At 41.6% G+C, this 19093-nt stretch overlaps 1 protein-coding gene across 1 annotated transcript in view; it reads right to left on the reverse strand.

Moving 5' to 3' along the window:
• The window catches only part of bckdhb (branched chain keto acid dehydrogenase E1 subunit beta), an 86581-nt gene that overhangs the window by 53192 nt on the left and 14296 nt on the right, over nt 1–19093 (reverse strand). Inside the window, exons 5-8 of the mRNA XM_080754243.1 lie at nt 15564–15719; nt 12533–12641; nt 7086–7183; nt 4876–4986 (exon numbers count right to left, since the gene is read on the reverse strand). Of these exons, the coding sequence (XP_080610369.1) occupies nt 4876–4986; nt 7086–7183; nt 12533–12641; nt 15564–15719 (474 nt within the window). The remainder of the gene's footprint in view (nt 1–4875; nt 4987–7085; nt 7184–12532; nt 12642–15563; nt 15720–19093) is intronic.

Consider the following 19093-nt stretch of genomic DNA (forward strand, 5'->3'; position numbering starts at 1 on the left):
CAGAAGAAAAAAAAGTTTTTTTTTTTTTTTATAAAAAAATAATAATAATAATTAATTATCGATTTTCGAATAATATTCGAATATTGCTATAGAATAATCGATTTTGATAAAGGTCCATTTTTGACATCCCTAGCTGGCGCAAGTAAAAAATATAATAATGTTCTTGAAAAATCGTATCGTGAACCTAATATCGTGATTTGAATCATATCGTGAGCAGGGCATACGAGCGTGCTGAGCGCGAGCGGTGCGGGGAGCAGAGCGAGCCGTTTTTTAGTTGAGTGTGAGCGAGCGACTTTTATAATGGGTCTGAGCGCCGACCCTCTTCCGCTCCGAGCCGATCCTGTTGGGGCAGCACGCCGCATGTTTCCAACAAAACAGTGCCGAGTGGACAGCTCTCCAAGTCTCCATCAAAGCAGAGGCTCACGTTACAGCAGGCATTTGTGTTGGGAACACACTGGCAAAGGAGAAAGTGTTTCGGACATGGTAGCAAACTACTTTATTGACTTTGATTGAAGACCATGAGCGGAGCGTGGAGCGAGTGCGGAGCGAGAGATGCGAAAATCAAGGTGAGCGAAGGAGCGGCGGGGAGCGGAGCAGCCCGGTGGCTGACCAGAGTGATGAGCGAGTGGGACAAGAGCCCTCTGGAGTGCGGCGCGGCTTTTGTCACCAATCCACTCCGCTTGTGTGCCCTGATCATGAGTTGAGTGAATTGTTACTTGCCTACATTTGAGTAATACTATGACCTTTCCTCTAGTCTAGTGCCATCCTTAATCCTTATGCCAAAATATCAACTTTGAACTCGGGCTGTCCGAGTTAACTAATTTAACCGCAGTTAACTCACCGTTATGTTAATCACGATTAATTATTTTAATCACAATTAACTCATACAGTGCCAAACGACTTTCAGATCAACTTTCTCACTATGGACTTCCCTGCCAGACGACTTTTGGCGACTTTTACTTTTTGACCCCATTAAATCTAGTAAACATGATTTCAATCGCGATTTTGCATGTTCCACCCCCCATACAACCCCATCTTTCATACAGGGCAGCCATCTTTGCTTACATAATGTAAAACATAATGGCTATTATCTCAAGAATGCCTGAACGGATTTCCAATCTTTTTTTTTTGTTTGAAAGCTGTGAACAGCCTGCACAAACATGGTGCATGATCTGTGCATGGGCGTGCATGATCTGTGCACTATAAATTACATGGAAGTCTATGGAGATTTTCTGGCAATAATGCCACTCGAGGGCATATTTAATTGGCAGTAACTGAGTTAACCGCATATTTATTTATTTTAGACATTTGGCCTACCCGTGGTTTGGGCAGTGGTTCTCAACATAATTATTATTACAGCAATTATTTTGGGAGGTCCCTAAATGATCAGCATAATGATCTGCACATTTCTAAAGTGACACTTTATTGTCTTAATATTAATTATTTTATTAATACCTCTAAAATGATTTTTTTTTTCATTGTGTCAAAAGTAATCACGAAACAATACTTTAAAAATGGACACGACAGTACTCATATAACAAAGTAAATTTAACAGATCCTTATACCCATTTGCTGCCACCTGTTTGATGCAGTACCATTATGATTTATTTTGGGGTTGATTGATTTCCAATAAAAGATTAACATACTTTTGCATAAAGCCAGCATATTTTTCCACTCCCATGTTAATAGGTTTATACAAGACTTGAGAAATATCCCTCTAAGGTACATTGTGAACAGATAAAAACGTATGACTTATTTGCGATTAATCACGTGATTAACTAAATAAATCATGCAATTAATCGCAATTAAAATATGTAATCGTTGGACAGCACTACTTTGAACATAATGATCTCTCAAGCAGGATGAATCCTACTGATTTCGGTGACTCCAGAGCCTTTAATCTAAATTTTAGGCCAAAATGTCAATGGTTGGGTGTGGACTTGAAGTAGCAAAGGCAACTAGTGAGACTTTTAGACTCTTAAAAGTCCATTTCTTCATCTGGCACTCATCAGATTGTCATAAACAACTGCTTTCAATAATATCAAATGGTGGCACCATATAAAACCTTTTCTCATAAGGTATCCAGTGCCTTGGGATGAAAGGTAGCATGCTGTGATGAACCCATTGATGCATGCTCAATAACATTATCCTTACTTTGGGAATGTCATTATAAGTGGTAGAATAAACATTTATGAAATCTTTTTCAAAATGATTTCAACATCTTTGAGCGGTGTTAACCGCTCAATAATGCTTAAGTGGTTAATGACACTCAGCTGTGTACAAATATTGTATTATTTATAACTTTTCAAAATGGGCAAAGCCCATATCCACCAAAGTATAAACAAAGTTCTTTCCATGTTTGGATAATCTAGGGCCTGACCTAGGCCATAATCTCCACAGCACCCCTTATGCTTAAAAAGGAACAGGCCTTGATATTTGACCTGTGGTCCTTTTGTTCATAATGTCAGCGCTGTTTTCATTCCCTGGTCTCACGCCGTCTCCGAACATGAAAACACACACACAGCCGCTCTGCTTCTACTTCACAGAGGAATTGAATGTGTTACATAACGGAAATGAGAGACCCACATTTGTTTTTAGTCTGCCTCTTAACACACATCTGGTCATAAAATTTACTTTTTTCAGATTGATTAAGAGATGAAAATAAAAAAGCTCTTAATGTGTATTCATATGTGAAAATAACTCATAATCATGAGTTACCGCATTGCTAATAACTTGATTAAAGGCACTTTCGACTCAGCCGTCTGACTGGGTCTCACACACAGTGTCTGGTAAGTGTGGCAATTAGGACCCATATACTTCTGTTGTAAACAGAAGTATATTCAATAATATATTGCCAAAACCAACTTACAGTTGATATGAAATTTGTTTTGATGTGCCGACTGTGCTCAGAGATAACAACAAAAACAAGAAGGCTGCATAAGTAAAGCTTGCCATGCTGCGACCAATAGTTCCAAACACTACAATGTAGTTCCAGCATTGAATGCCTTTTAATGATTGTTTATGAAGTGCACTCGGCTGGCTACAGGAACCACGTGATAGTGTCATGGCGAGACCAAAGAGTGTCGTAACTCTCTCTTTCAATGGGTCTGGGCAATACAAGAGAGAATAGCAACAGTGTGGCAGGCAGTGATGAGCAGTCAGGTCGAGGCTATGGTGTAAAAATGACAGACACTGTATCCACAGGGACATTGTGGTAGAGGAGATGACAACTGTTACTGTTGACAAGACTGGGGTGACAGGCCTGCCCCTAGGACCGCTAAGCAGCGCAATAAAACACATTAATAAATCAATTTCATGGCATATGTTTAATGGGGCAACTCCTTTTTAAAAATCGCCACAGCCATTTGTATCAGAGGTTGCCTCTTGGAACAAACAGTCTGCAACAGACTGCTTACAGCGAGTTTCAAGTCCCCCTCAGCGCCAGGAGAATACTACAGTCCGTGCCATTGGTTCCGATCGGACTCCCTATTAAATTACTACCCTCCTACCGCAATTTCATCCTGTGCCTTAACTGTGGGTTATAAGATGTGCTTGGCAGGAATAGGCCTCACAGTGCTTTCTGACTGTGTCATGTGTGACCAGAGGCACATAAAAATTGCACAATAAAAATTTCACAAAAACAAACTCATACGCAGCTAAGGCTGGGGATGTGTGCCAAGACAAGTCATTTGACACAACAAATCATTGTGAGACGTATTCAATTGGGCCATTTATAAAGATAGATTTCGAGGGTCATGGGTAGAGAGGATGTGCATGCACGCTTCCTATTCGAATGTAGAGTTCCTCAACTTCAAGGTTTTCATTGAGAAAGACCCAGGCTTTCATATTTCATAATGGCTTTGCAAAACATTCAACGTTCTCCATTCATCCACCTTCCAGCCCCAGTGTCCTGGTGGTTTAGTCTGCTGCCACTTGGTGAATACAGGACAATGAAATCCCCAAGTTACAAAAAGGAGAAGCATCATAGAATCATCCCTACTCGTTTGACCAGCACTTACCACATAACACATTATTTTGGTTATACTGTAGCACCATACATGAGTTGTTTGTCAAGTCTTACCAGCTGTGGAAAGAATCCTGTGTATCAGGCATGATAAAGAACCACACTGTCCAAACACACATTGTTTCTGTACCACAAAAAGGCCATCTTAAATTAAATGTAAATAAGGGTACAATTCCATTGCTAAGCAAAAACGATATGATATATCTCTTTAACTAAATAAGATGAGCTCTAATAACAATGTGGCCTCCCTGTGAATCTCTGATGTCATCGTTTAGATGTCATACTGATGAACATTCCTGCCAAAACTTCACAAAATATGAAATATATTCAGAGACTGACTTCCATAGCCTGCTGGCATAATTAATTTGGTGCTGATCAGTGTAGTGGTTTGTCAGATTAGCCACAGACACGGATGGAGACGATACACACAAAACTTTGAGGGACATACTGTAGATACATATGGGGGACACAAACGCTCTTCTAGATAGCTCTTCCTTAGGCACCATGCCATTACTAAAGGGTCTAATAGGGTTTAATCTTACAATCTTACAGTCTCTGCGTGCGTGTATGTATGTATGCATGTAATCTGTGTATCGCGAGAACTGTTTGTCCCACCCACTGTGCAGTGCCCGGCCTCGACCGACCCGACCCGATACACGGTTTTCCGGAAACGGCGCAAAACGTTCGGAATCTCTGTATGCGGAGCTGATGTCTGACATCAGACTAGACGCTCGGCCGCCCTTCTAGTAATCCTAATAATACAAGTGTCTGATGAAGACTTTTGTTGAAACGTCAATCAGTCATCCCCCTGCCTGTACAGAGTCGAGTGTCATATTATGTTCTTGTGTCACCTTGCAAATAGTTTCAGTGTCCCACGGCAAGATAGTCTGCAGATCGATAACCTCACACGACAATCCCAGTTTCTCCTGGGCCATCTTGGCAACCTCCCTGATCACATGGATCTGAAAATCAAAAGGTCAAAGAAATAAATACTTAAAAGCTGGCATATTTTACTTTCTTCCATAGATTTTATTTAAGCAATATTACACGAGAGGGTGTGGGATAACTGAATTATTTGCACGACTGTGATGCGGTCAGGAACGAGCCGTAGGCGAGTTCCGCCGAGCATCACAGGAGTGCAAATAATTCAGTTATCCCACACCCTCGAGTGTAATATTGCAATTATACAACCACCAACAAACAAAACGCATCAAAGTATAGGCTATTCACACTGTGGGGAAATTCACAATTTAAACAATCGCTAATCTGATTCCTTGGAAGAGTTTGACTGACATTAAATAGTCCCTGTTGTTGATTAAAAAGAGCTGCGCTGTGAGCGCAGTCACCGAGGCAGCAATCACCGCACAGCTGAGCTGTCAGTTCCAATAGGCTATGCTCCGCCGTACGACCATCGCGCAGCGAAAATAGCCGATCTACAACAACGCGCCGTGTCGCGCCGCCTTGTTACTTGTAGATCGGCTATTTTCGCTGCACGATACCATTGTATGACAACAACAAGTCCCGGAAACATTTCACAGCCCAAGTAGTTGTCCTGGCTGTATTGAGTTCAAACCTTGAGCTCTTCCTTTGACAAAGCACAATATGTCTGGTTGGTTTCGCGTTGGTTTTTCCCTCCAGAGGGCGCAGCTGTGCCATATATGGGATAATCAGGTGCAGTGGCGGAGTGATACATTCTTCATGTGATTAGGCCCAGGTCTAGCAGTGCATCTGTGCTCGTTTGATGCACGGTTGGAGAGCCTGTTTTCCATTGAGAGCCGGACTACTTATAATGATCATTCACATGTTTAGATGTTGTGCACAATTTGATTTGATGCAGTGATTTTAACCTTTGAAGATTTATTTTTAGGCAATAGACAACAAACATTGATCATTAATTATCATTTCCTGGGATCATTTCTTTCAAACATCTGAGTGAAAATGGACATATGTAGAGCCAAAAACATCTAATTAATCCTAAACAAAAACACACATGGTGTCCATGTTCATCATTTCAAATCAACTTTCGACAAATGAACAAAGTCGTTAAGTTCATGGAGTCCACATTTATTGGCAGTTTCCAAGCCTGTCACAAGATAACAACTGTTACGCATCCGCTGAAATCTCGGCTGGTGAAAATGTCAAAAAGCCAAATAATATGAAAGATGGAGAGTAATTTACTCTATAATAATTATAAGCATCCGTTATGCAATGATGCTGTCATCAATTTACAAATGAGCACCAGCATATGAAGCACATTTTTCTTTGGCAGTATAGAATAACATAAGGAATGCAAAGCCTTGCGGGTGGGGGATGCTTCTCTGCCTGTCTATCTTTGCTGTGGGGCTGGGGCACATACACACTGTGCTCTATGGAAGGTTTTTCTTTCTCTTTACTCTCATCTGTGCAGGGCTGACGGATGAGGTGTGTAATGGGGTCGGAAAGAAGACTGGCATTTCAAAAAGAAGAGCCATCGTTTCCACTACTTTACAGGATCCGCTTTCTTCCCTCTCCGCCCTTTATGCGTTCAACTATAATACCAGCTTTGATGAAGCCGTTTTTCCTCCAATACTGTCTGACCTCCCTCTGCTTGAGGTACATTACAGCCCCTCTGCCGAGGGGAGGATAAGCCCAGTAAAGTGGCAAAGGCACAATCTCAGTCAGGGATGACTCCCAGTGAGCTATACACACCTTGACACTAAGCCACAGAAAATAAAATCTCAGGGATGAAAGGAAACAGAACAATGGAAAGTGTGCCGCAGACATGTACTGTTAACAACCGCAGAGCCAAGAAAAGCCCTGATGTTGTGAAGATGTCTGGGCAGATACGGTCACGGACCACTGACTGGGGGAAACCCCACAGAGAGCCCAGGGTGAGAGTGAGGTGGGGGGTGCTCGAGAACGGGAGTCAGAACTAATCCACTGCTCGCCTCCATGGCTTAAATGTCAGCAAGCTTGAAATGAGACGTGGCTCTTCTCCAACCAAAGACAGTTGGCAACCAATGCTCACTAAGGTCTCCCATTGACAATCTGCCAGTGACACTTCGGGGCACTTGTACTGTACCTGTGTTCCCCAGGCAACCAGAGTGACGTCGCTTCCTTCCTCCAGGACTTCGGCCTGGGAGAGTGGGATGGTGTAGTGTTCCACGGGGACCTGCTCCACTGGGAACACAAGAGCACACATAACATAAGATTAACATCCCAGTAGAGTTGCACTAGTCCGTTTGTGTACTTGTACACAGTCAAATACTCAGTGTTTATTTAAAGATGCAGTCTTTTATTTTATTAAAACAAATCATTGCTATAGTGTTTGTTCATGTAAAGGAGTCTCTGCATTGCTCCAGCTCCTTAGTAACAGAAAGGTTAAATGTGTTAGGAGGAACACAAATTTCATCCAAGGAGAGAGAATCCATTCATCAGCTTGTAGTGTTCTGATTTTGTCTGCTCATTTTTTATGTTTCATCACTAATTTCACTTGTTTATCCTGGATAGAGCGTCGCAGTTTAAGCCCCGCCCCTCCCTCACTCTGGTGTCGGAAGCGTTTTCCGCATGCATTTCATCCATAGACATTTCATAAAGTATTTATTTAAACGTATTTTAAGCCTCTGACAAAGCCACCCTGGCTTGTGAGGAAGCATGACAATAAACACAATTTTTTGCATGCAATGAATAATTAGAAAGCTGAAAAAAGGGCAGGGTACAACACTGTGTACATATAATATATGTAATATTATTTTGTCAAAACTGCAGAAACTACACTCCCAGAAAGCATTGCGAATGACACTTTTTTCCTGAAATATAAATCACGCTCAGTTTAGTTATCCAGGCCAGCATATGACCTAACATGTAGTGATTTTCATCTCTGTGGACGCTCCTATCGTCATCTTTAAAATAGTGCATCATATTTGTAAAAGAAAGACACTCGCTCAGAGTTCTGCTGAAGTGCAATAATCGGCCGGGCAAACAGGGGGCAGTAACTATTTCCGAAGTAACCGCAAGATACACGAAAGAAGAAGCAGCTCCACCAATCACAGATATCTATTTCACCGGATGTACATTTTTAGCAGTATGAGTAATGCAGTTCTTCTCCGTGCAATCTTTATTAAAACATGTTTTTTAACTCACTTACTGCCAATTAAAAATGCCCTCGAGTGGCATTAGTGCCAGCCCTCTCCATAGACTTCCATGTAATTTGTAGTGCACAGATCATGCACACCCATGCACAGATCATGCACCATGTTTGTGCAGGCTGTTCACAGCTTTCAAACAAAAAAAAAGATTGGAAATCCGTTCAGGCATTCTTGAGATAATAGCCATTATGTTTTACATGTTATGTAAACAAAGATGGCTGCCCTGTATAAAGATGGGGTTGTATGGGGGTGGAACATGCAAAATCGCGATTGAAATCATGTTTACTAGATTTAATGGGGTCCAAAAAAAATCTTTTTTTTTTTTTTTTTTCCTAAGTAAAAGTCGCCCAAAGTCGCTTGGCAGGGAAGCCCATAGTGAGAAAGTTGCTCTAAAAGTCGCCTGGCACTGTATGAGTTAAGAGAACTAGAGTGATTGCATACAGTGATTGCATACATATTCGAGGGTTCTACAGGAGCATAGAACCATTTTACAACCACAAGCCTACAGGTACGTGCTCATTGAATTGTTACGATTGTATGGCTGATAATGAAATCCCCTATGGGGTAAATGAATGGGCAGTTTACTTCCGACACCTCACTGCAATGCTCTATTCTGTATGAGTTCTTTCTCATGATTGGATGAAATTGGTATCCCAAAGTGAGCATTTATGTTCTGTTCAATAAAGACCTGGACCACCATTAGTGAACAAACACTTTATAGTAATGATTACTGTATTTATATGAAGCTGAATAACACTTATTTTAACAAAATAATATCACTAACCGCTCCTTTGACTGTGTACACATGTATATATATGACTGAATGGGTATACATAATGTACACATGAAGTATGTGCTTGCATGCATAACCGAGGCTCAACTGTGAATACATTCATGAATCACTCCGCCGTGGAGACTGTGGCCTCCCTGTAAAATAACAAGGTCACAAACTGTCCATATATTCTCCATAATGAGTAGATGACCACTGGTAAAATTACAGAGAAAACACAGCTTCAAGAACAAATCTTCTCCAGATGCATTTTCATGCTTTTTCCAGAACCTTGTATCTCTCTCCAGAGACCAAGTGTACTTTTATCAGCATACTAACTCAAGGCCTATAATCACGATCAACTACGACAACAAAACATTGGTGGGACGGGGATGGGATATGGTTCGGTAAAAGGTCCCACATAATGTGACATTAGTCCAAATAATGAGTCTCTCTTGGAACCAAAGTCCAAGACAAAGCATGTGTAAGTACGTGGTCTGAATAATGGTAAATAATCTCTTGGAAGACAACGGTCATGGACTTCATTACAATGCAAAAATCTATCATAAATGGAAATGGCAACCATAGCAAACACAGGGACGTCCTGGCCAATTCTGAGGCTTAAAATATGTTTTTAACCACTTTCACCCTATTTTTGGACATGTCATTTCACTTCAATGGCCTTGTGATTAGAGTGTCCGCCCTGAGAATGGGAGGTTGGGGTGGGGGTTCAAACCCTGGCCGAGGTATACCAAAGAATATAAAAACAATGATACCAAATATGTATCCATGCTTGGTAATCGATGGAGCTTGTACAAAAACAAATTTCATTCACTTATTACACTTAAAAACCTGTGATGTGATAATAAAATTGATTCCGATTCTCACTAATCACCAATAGTTGGCAAGTCCCTGCGACGGACATACTAGCGCCATGACCAGGGGGCGTACCTTTACATCAAGCTGCCTAAAGCTACGGAAACAGGAGATAGGTTCCTGACCTATGGGCGTAAGTAAGTATATGGGCCACATGGCTTGGGAACCATTGGTTCTCCAGGCTACTTACTTTTGGATCTGACTCACCATAACATTTTTTACCTAAAAAAAGCACAGCATGGGATTTGAACATGTGAGTGCATCTGGGCATCTGTGCTGTTGAAAGCATTCCTGTATGGCAATGCATGAACTCTGATTTGTAATTAGGGATATTCAGGAGAGATGTGGGGTTTTTTGACCCCACTATTTACTTTCCGGAGTGGTCAGGGTGACTTTGATCCTTTCCTCCCCCCTGGAATGAAAGGATGAAACCGCAAACCTAGCTTTCAGTTCGTTCAATGGTCTTCAGAAGCTACCTACATCTTTGGCCAGAAGTGAAGCGGTGTGCTTGGCTTGGTAACTGTGATAATCAGATGCTGCTTCAGGGTTCAGAACAGACCGAAAGGCAAGTGGGCTATTTCAGTGAAACGACTGCATATAGCAGAACGCTAAAAAGTGTACTATAAATACTAGGTTACAGTTTAATATAAGTGTAATCTCAGCCCAGTGTGGCCTTGATGAGGTTAATGCGTGGTTTTATCCGCTCTCTTGTGAGAAGAGGGGGAGAAAAGCTGCTCCAATTAAAAACATGACCTCATAATCCAAACAGGGATCGCTCAGAGCCATGGCGACGCGGCACGAGAGCTAGCACTCGTTGCCCTTTTTAACAAATTAAAATAATTCCTTAAACGCTACCAGTTCTGACTTCTCAGGTTGAAACGGATGACCAATTGTTGCCACACATTTGGCAAAATGGAAAAAAAAATACCTAGTTGTAGGGAAAATCTTCAAACCTGAAACAGAATGGAGAATGTCTATTTAAGTGGGTGGCACTGGTGGCAAGTGATGCCTCTATTTTTGTTTGACAAAATAAGCCAAGTTGAGTACATTTATCCCTTGTGTTAACTTACTCACCATATGACATATAAGCATATATCAATTTCCTGTCCAATTGTTCACTCTCTGAGAGGCAAGAATAAGAGATCTTTCATGATCCGCATCAGCTACATGTCAAATAACCCAATCATCTGCCTTAAGTGCTTTTAATTAAATCTTCTTTGAAACAGGCAAGACAGGCTTATGTTACAAGATGCAGTAAATACTACACACCAACAAGCCCACGTTGCTTCCCTATAGACACATTTGTAAAATTAACTGTATTGTCACATCTGCATCGTTTAATCCGTTTGAACCGTTATGGTTCGTTTGGACAGATGTGAAAACAATCAAAATCAGGTATGGACTAAAACAACCCTGAGACCCTGTTGAGAACAATGCGGCCTTAAACACATTCTGTTTGTACCCTGGTTCAATTCACGGCAGGTGAGATATGCAACTTTCTTTAGAGTGTTGACTCATCATAACCTAGATATTTCATATTCTACATTTATGTTTACTTACCCATTCAATCAAGTTTGGCATGCTGCTCGCAAACTTTTGATTGGAAGAGAGAGCACAAATAATGGTTGTGGTGCTATAATCATGTTCAGTCCTCAGTGTCTAATATTTAAATTTCATCTGGCTTTTATCACTGAAAGAAAAAGAAACCCAACTTAAATGAATGTGAATAAAATCATAGACTTTGTTGAGAGGCGGAAGATGCCAATCCCTTTGGGAGTCTGCTTTTCTTTGCTATAATGGGCAGTGAAAACCTGGCAATACAATTATTTGAGTAGGCAATATGCACAGAGTTGTCAAATCTCCAATTTAACTCATTTCATGTTTCACCATTCATTCCAACACTGGTTTGCAATATGTGGGATGAGCTGTTCAGAATAGACAGACTTAGCCAGGGGCATAACAGCCCATCCAAAGCCAATACAGCTGAACTCAGTTTGACCACACTTCTTCCAACATCAACGCTCCCCCTGAGTGGAGCAGGTCTATCCTTTGGGGAGGGGAGGCGGGGCGGTTGGTACGGCTCAGCACTGTCAACAGTTCACAGCCCATTTAGTCCGGCTGGTTCACACTTGTGAAATCTGCTCAACTCACTCTCACAATGTTGCGGCCAGACACAGTTTGTCTTGCATTCAGATCTCTAAAGAGGACATGTTTTCAATAAGTGGAACAGGCAAAGGGATAGTGGAGCCAGAGAATGAGGGTGGTTAGTGGAAGCTCAACTTGGGTTGATTGAATATTGAATATTTTATTAGACATAAGGTAAAACAGCACAGTCAAACACTTGGTCTAAAAGGATAACACCAAAAAGTCCTTGCAGTCTTGTTTCCATTGGCGTCCGAGGAATTCAATTCATTGGTTTGCCTGTCTGAGGGAGACGTGATCATTACCTCCCCCTTTGGCCTCCTGATAGGTGAATTTTCAGGGCTGTTTTAAAGGAAGCCAATGAAATACATTTTTTAAGGGATGGGGTCAGGGCATTCCACACTTGGGTGGTAGTGCTGTAGAAAGATAATTTACCAATGTTTGTTCTATACAGTAGGTGGGTGTTACAAGATCGTTGTTTACGCTCCCTCTAGTATTGTGGCTGTGGGTGTGGCTGATTTCTTTTTTAGGTATTCAGTCAGATATGCAAGCATCCATGTTGATTTTAGATTTTTTTCTACATGCTTAGCTTACCTGCTGCTCTGTAGAGGATCTTGGGCTCAAAGAATATACAGGGGTTCTTATCGGCAATGCAAGAGAGGAGTAGTCCTTTGGCCTGCACCGGACTTCGGGGTATTACAACCTGGAGAGGGGCAGGGCAACGCACGCGCACGCGCACGCACACGCACACACACACACACACACACACACACACACACACACACACACACACACACACACACACACACACACACACACACACAATCACCACCTAAACTACAAACTCAACAGTGCATTCAAACATGTGTGATTGTGGTCAGAGTATGCTTCCTCTGACAAGCATAGAGTACATGGTATCCTTCCATATTGCAGCATGTGTAGCTGATCCCTCTTGGCTCAGTAATCGCCCACCGCGTAGGAAGATAACATTTATTAGCCTGACCTTTGCTGAAAGAGTATTGACTAGGGATACTCATGATGGATGAGTATCCATTTATAAACCACAGTCATTTCCGGCATAAGCCATATGAAAATGTTACTGACACTTGTGTCCCATTCATTGTGAATGTGTGTATATTTTTTGATCTGTATGTGTGTACGTTAGGGGTGTAACAATAAATTGTAATAGTGTTTCGATACATATCACGATACATGGTTGACGATACGATACATGGACGAATATTGGTTCATTCATGGTGATACGATACGATTCGATTCAATGATTTAAAATCGATATAGTAACTATTTAGCAAAGAAATTAAATCTGTGTGAAAAGTGTGGAGATAGTGCAGGTTTTTAAGGGAAACATGTATTATTATGGATATAAATACAGTAAACACAGTGATTATAAGGCAAATACATGGACATTGTATTTGAACACATATGGACAAACCTGCACCTTGACATGAACACAGAGATTACACACATTTATCGATAGACCAGTGTAGCTATATGGAAAGGATAAGTAATTAAACCCCTCCTTTTAATTTCTTCTTCTTAAAAAGGCTAAATACAATGCACAAGTAGGTAGTATCGATACAATCGATTATTTGCACTGCCGATTCGATACGTCAAACGATATGATTTGATTTTAGCTGTTTTCATTTGGATATACTTCGATTTTTTTAATTAAAAACGATACTTCGATGCGGTTACTATATCGTTGCACCCTTAGTGTACGTTGAACTTTTTATTCCCTTGATCATATGCATTAAATGTCAGCTTAATGACATACTTCGTCAGATAGGAGCGTTGGCTGAACCCAGGGTCATCCTACTGTGAGTCACATATTGATTTGCGAGTCAGAGAGAGAGCCCTCGCATTTCATTAAATACAGCAGCTATGTGTGGTGCACTTCTAAATGGCACCAGTATGATGAACTCAAGAGGGGTGACAGGGTTATGTTTTAGCATAATCGAAGCACTGTTTCTGAAGTGAATATTCTGTAGGTATAATTTCACTTTGGTTTTAACCAGTGGTGTGTTCTACTTAGGAACCCATCATACATTGTATGACGTTAAGAAAAACATTAGAAAAAGCGCATGTCCTCGAGAAAGTGGACTTTGATAAGACTTTTTCGTGGTTATGCTGCGTGGAGTCTGATGTGAAGAAATGTGTGGCTATTGTCTTTCTTGAGGTGATAATTTCGAAGCAATTCACACAGATCATATCAAACCAACACAGTTTGTCACAAGATGGATGACACAGCATTGTTCTAGCCACACAAGCAAGGAAGCCCTTCACACCAAAGAAACTTGTGAAGAAAAAAGGTTTGGAAAGCTATGGACACATAGTATTTCATCAGGCTTGTTAGCTAAAGCTATACATTGATTAGACAAGGTTCTGTCTATGAAGCATAACGTATTTGGTTTTGCAGGTAGCAGTTATTGGATTGTTTCCCCACTTTTTTTGCAAGTGCATTTGTAATTAATGATATCTTTATTACTGTTTGTTATTGCTGCTGAAATGTGTGTTTATTACATTCAGTGATTGCTGTGTGTGTGAGAGGGAACTTAAAAAAAAATAGCACTGAAAAATGTGTTTTATAAAAATTAACACTGGAAGAAAATATACAGTATATTGTGACCGCTGTGCAGGGATCCCCCGAGTTAGAATATATTCAGAGGGTGGACGGCTCCACCCCCACCTATTCATTTAAATGAAGGTTGTTCACCAGTTGATGAAGCACTCGGAAGACCGCATTTCTCTTGATTTGAGAACCAAATGTTGGTGCTGAAAGTGGAAGACTTTAGAATAGAGCAGGATCACTAGGGAAGGCGCATGCACGTTTACTAAGGGTGCCGGAAAAAATCGATATGAATCGGTTATCGGTTTCAACACTAGCGATACGGCTGCATCGATGTGCGTTTACCCGGATCGGTCCAAATCGCGCCTGAATCGGTCGAGTTATCGGTCCTAAAGTTATTAATCGGATTCACTGGAATTTAGCATTAAATAATTAACCTGCTGTGGAACTCTGAACTCACTTACTCAGCGTTAACAATTACAAATCATTAGTTCAAAAGTGAGCGCTGCTAAACACAGAGCACCGAAAAAAAAGAAAAAAAAAAGCTGCCTGCGGGAAAGCCGCAGATCTACAAGCCCACAGCGTGTTGCATTTGGAAGGGTTGTAAACGTGTATATCTGCTACTTTTGGCGCAGCACAATGGTGTGAGCCGAGGCATCGGGCATAAGGTGCATTTATTTTGCCTTGAGCATAATAATGAAAGTAACGTCAGCAATATATTTGTCCTTGAAATAATTAAATATACTACACAAACGTCGCCCGCACACACACACACACACACACACACACACACACACACACACACACACACACACACACACACACACACACACACACACACACACACACACACACACACACACACACACACACTATATAAATAAAAAGGGTGCTGAAAATGCTAAAAATAAGTCAAGCGGCTGAACTACCTCTTGAAGTGTTAAAAGACTGAGGTCTAATTTCAACATCACTTCCCATATCTCATTTCTCTTTTATGTGTTTGTGTTTGGAATAAGCTCTGTTAGTTGAGTGACAAACCTTGATGCCCGGGCAATGGGCGAAGAAGGCCTCTGGGCTTTGGGAATGATAAAGTGATCCATGGCCCACGCATCCCCACGGTGCCCGGATGGTGAGGTTGCCACAGTCAAACAAGTTGCCAGAGCGATATCGGTACTTAGCTGCTTCATTTACTATCTGAAACCAGAGAAGACATGACTTTGTTTAATCCAGAGTAAAATCCAGAGTGTTCATTTAACTCTGTGTAAAAACCCAATCACTCAATTTATTTCTTTTTACGCTAGCAGTTGCTGCGGCTTGAAATACAGTGGCATGTTTAGATCATTTTAAACTGCATGTATTAACAAATCATTGATAGGCCAAAAGGAAATAGCTTAAGTTTTTAAAAACAAAAGCCCACACGAGAGGACATTTGATCTACATGTTCTATGCCAACCCATTGTCTGTTCCATTCATCAAAATGCTACTAAATTTCCCTTTGAACTGGCCAAAACAACTTAAGTCTCCGGTTTCTTCTTTTGCTTTCATCTACAATACATTTTCTGAAAACTCCTGAAAAGGGGTCCAAAGATATCCACCTCAGCCTTAGGTGGGATTTTTATTTCTAATTTTATTTCTCTCTGAGGATGAGTCTGGCCCATGCCATTATAAATGAGATTACGGGAGGAGGAGAGCAAGTGAACTCAATGCCTGACGCCACATGCAAGCTATTGTTGCTGAGCAGCAGCACCTTCAGGGGAACCTTCCCCATCACCACATATGATGTTTTCAGTTGCCTTGGCGAGGCAGGAGATCTCATTCATCTTGTTGCGAGTGAGGGGACGTGGAGTGACGTAAACTACAACACCTGCACAGGGTCAGAAGTCCCACTGACCGTTCTCCTGATCAGCTTATGTATGCCACATTCATCTTCCTCAGAGAGCCATCAGCTCAAGAACACGTGGAAGGAACAGAATTGGAACAGTCTTTGTTGAGCAGATTTTTCCTAGCATCGTTTGGGTCATTCGTTAAAGACAGTATTACATGTTACATGCTACAGTACAAACTACACAACCTGGAGAGAAAACATGTCAGAAAATCTTCACATTAGCAGCTTCCAGGCTGGCACCTACCTAGCCTAAATGTATTTAAATGTATTCCCCCCCTTTCTTTGTCTTTTTATAAAGGTAAATAGGGTAGACATTATAAGCTATGGCTTCAGACTACACCTTTTCGGTCCAAGTATAGTTTTTGGTAATGTTTGTTGTGACCAACTCTGTACATGGCTTAAGACCGAAATAAAACTATTCATTCATTCATTTTATGTTGTGTGTTTTGAATTACATTTAATTTCATGTCTATTTTGTGGAAGCCTAATCACTTATGAGCGACTGAACTTGGACAGCAGCGTGATTACATTTCCAGCAATTAGAGGAGAGTGTCATGGATGCAAATCAAGCAGGTGTTCATAATGGAAAACAGCATTATGCACAGTTGACGCAGACAGCGGGAATAGAAGTCTGTCCTTTTGAAAAACTGCAGGCACACATTCAATGTTGAATGTACAACTGGGAATGAAGGAGGCATAACTCCAAGGAACGCATCAGAGCATTAAAAAGTACATATACTGTACAGAGAACAGGAGGGAAACACTGAACATTAAAAAAGCATATATTTAGATTTTATTTTGCAACATGGTGACTGGTGAGAATGTATAGGATTCTTACTTTGTTAAAACAGTAAGAAATAAGACATGATACACTACATTTTATTGGTATTTTAAAGATATTAACAACTATGGCAGTCACAATTATGTCATTTTAGTTGACGATTAATTGCCGTTAACGACTCACTTTTGTTTTGTTTGAACATTGGAACATTATTAACACAACGGCTGCCTCGGTAGCCAAACTCGTCCACAGACAAGTTAAGGGTTAACTTGGTAACCAGGCAACAGATGCTTGCTACGGGTGCTGGTGAAAGAAAAAATCACACCCGTGTGAACCGAGCGGTGGTCGTGGAGGCTGCACAACAGCACTACTGGGTGGGTGCAGCGGGGGTTGCAGTGCTGTGTGTGTGTGTGTGTGTGTGGCCCCTGTGTTTGTGTGTGAGTGTGCCTACAGACATACATGTGTGTGTGTGTGTGTGTGTGTGTGTGTGTGTGTGTGTGTGTGTGTGTGTGACAATCAAAATAGTGATTTTAAAATAGGCCTACTGATTAAACACGTTTAATGGCAACGTGTGTGTGTGTGTGTGTGTGTGTGTGTGTGTGTGTGTGTGTGTGTGTGTGTGCCCCCTGTGTGTGTGTGTGTGTGTGTGTGTGTGTGTGTGTGTGTGTGTGTGTGTGTGTGTGTGTGTGTGTGTGTGTGTGTGTGTGTGTGTGTGTGCGTGTGTGGCCCCTGTGTGTGTTTGTGTGTGAGTGTGCCTGGCCTATGCCTGGCCTATCCTGAACAACAGCGCACATGTGTGGTCAGAAAAGGTTACTGCAGGCTACATACCCGGAGACAGACAGACATACAGGTTACTGCAGGCTACATACCCGGAGACAGACAGACATACAGACATACAGACAGACAAACAGACAGACAGACCCACACACACGGCCACGTATAGGAGCGTTGTGACCACCGCTCAAAAACTAGATACGTCATGACGCAACGCAGCCAGAAGCATGGAGTGCGGCCATTATCCATTGGCTCCTATTCTATGCTGAAACATAAAAACGGCTGTATCTCTGAATAAGGTGCAAATAACGCAGAGGAGGCCGAGATCCGCTTTTTTTCACGGCGACATTATGCCGTGATGGTCGGCCCCGGTTAGGATTTTAGTTTCGAGACCGTTTGTAAACAAACAGATCTCCTTCCTGGATCGTCAGTGCACACACACGTGCACAGGCATAGACATAGAAAGGTAGACGCCTCCTTCGACTCTGATGCATGTGCATCGAGGGACTAAGGGAATCACGTGTGCATTGTTTCCACGTGCGTCACACATAGGGAAGTTGCTAGGCCAATCAGAGGTAGGTGGGGGCGGGTCTTTACGTACGCAGCCTGTAAGAACAGCTGAGCCGCGCAACATCGGAACTGGCTCTGTTGAATTGAATTGTAGTCCTTGGATAAGTCCCGGAAAAGTCACGCTGTGATTGGCCAGTAGTCACTTTGACTGACAGCGTTCCCTTGGTTTTTCCAGGATGTCCGGACTACAACTGTTGCACGTCGCTCCAATGAACTGCAGAGGCGAACGAGGCATCTAGCTCTTTATATCTGTGTGCACAGGCACGAAGCTTCCGGGGCTCTTCAAAATAAAGCGTAAGTGAATGGCGGCAGCCGTTGTGTTAATAAAGATTACATTTCTGTTTGGCTTTTAGGCTCTGTAAACAGAATGTTCACAAGGCAGATATGACAAATAACATGCATATTCAATAACTTTACACTTAAAAGAAAAACATTATTAGTGGAAATAGCCGCTCTACACATTTTGAAATCAGCTATTTCCACTATTTGTGGAATTCTTTGAAAACCTTCAACATGGAAATAATCATGAAGAGTATGCAAAAAACAGCAATCATGTCA

The sequence above is a fragment of the Nannobrachium achirus genome (genome assembly GCF_963921795.1).
Source record: "Nannobrachium achirus genome assembly, chromosome: 2".
NCBI lineage: Eukaryota > Metazoa > Chordata > Actinopteri > Myctophiformes > Myctophidae > Nannobrachium > Nannobrachium achirus.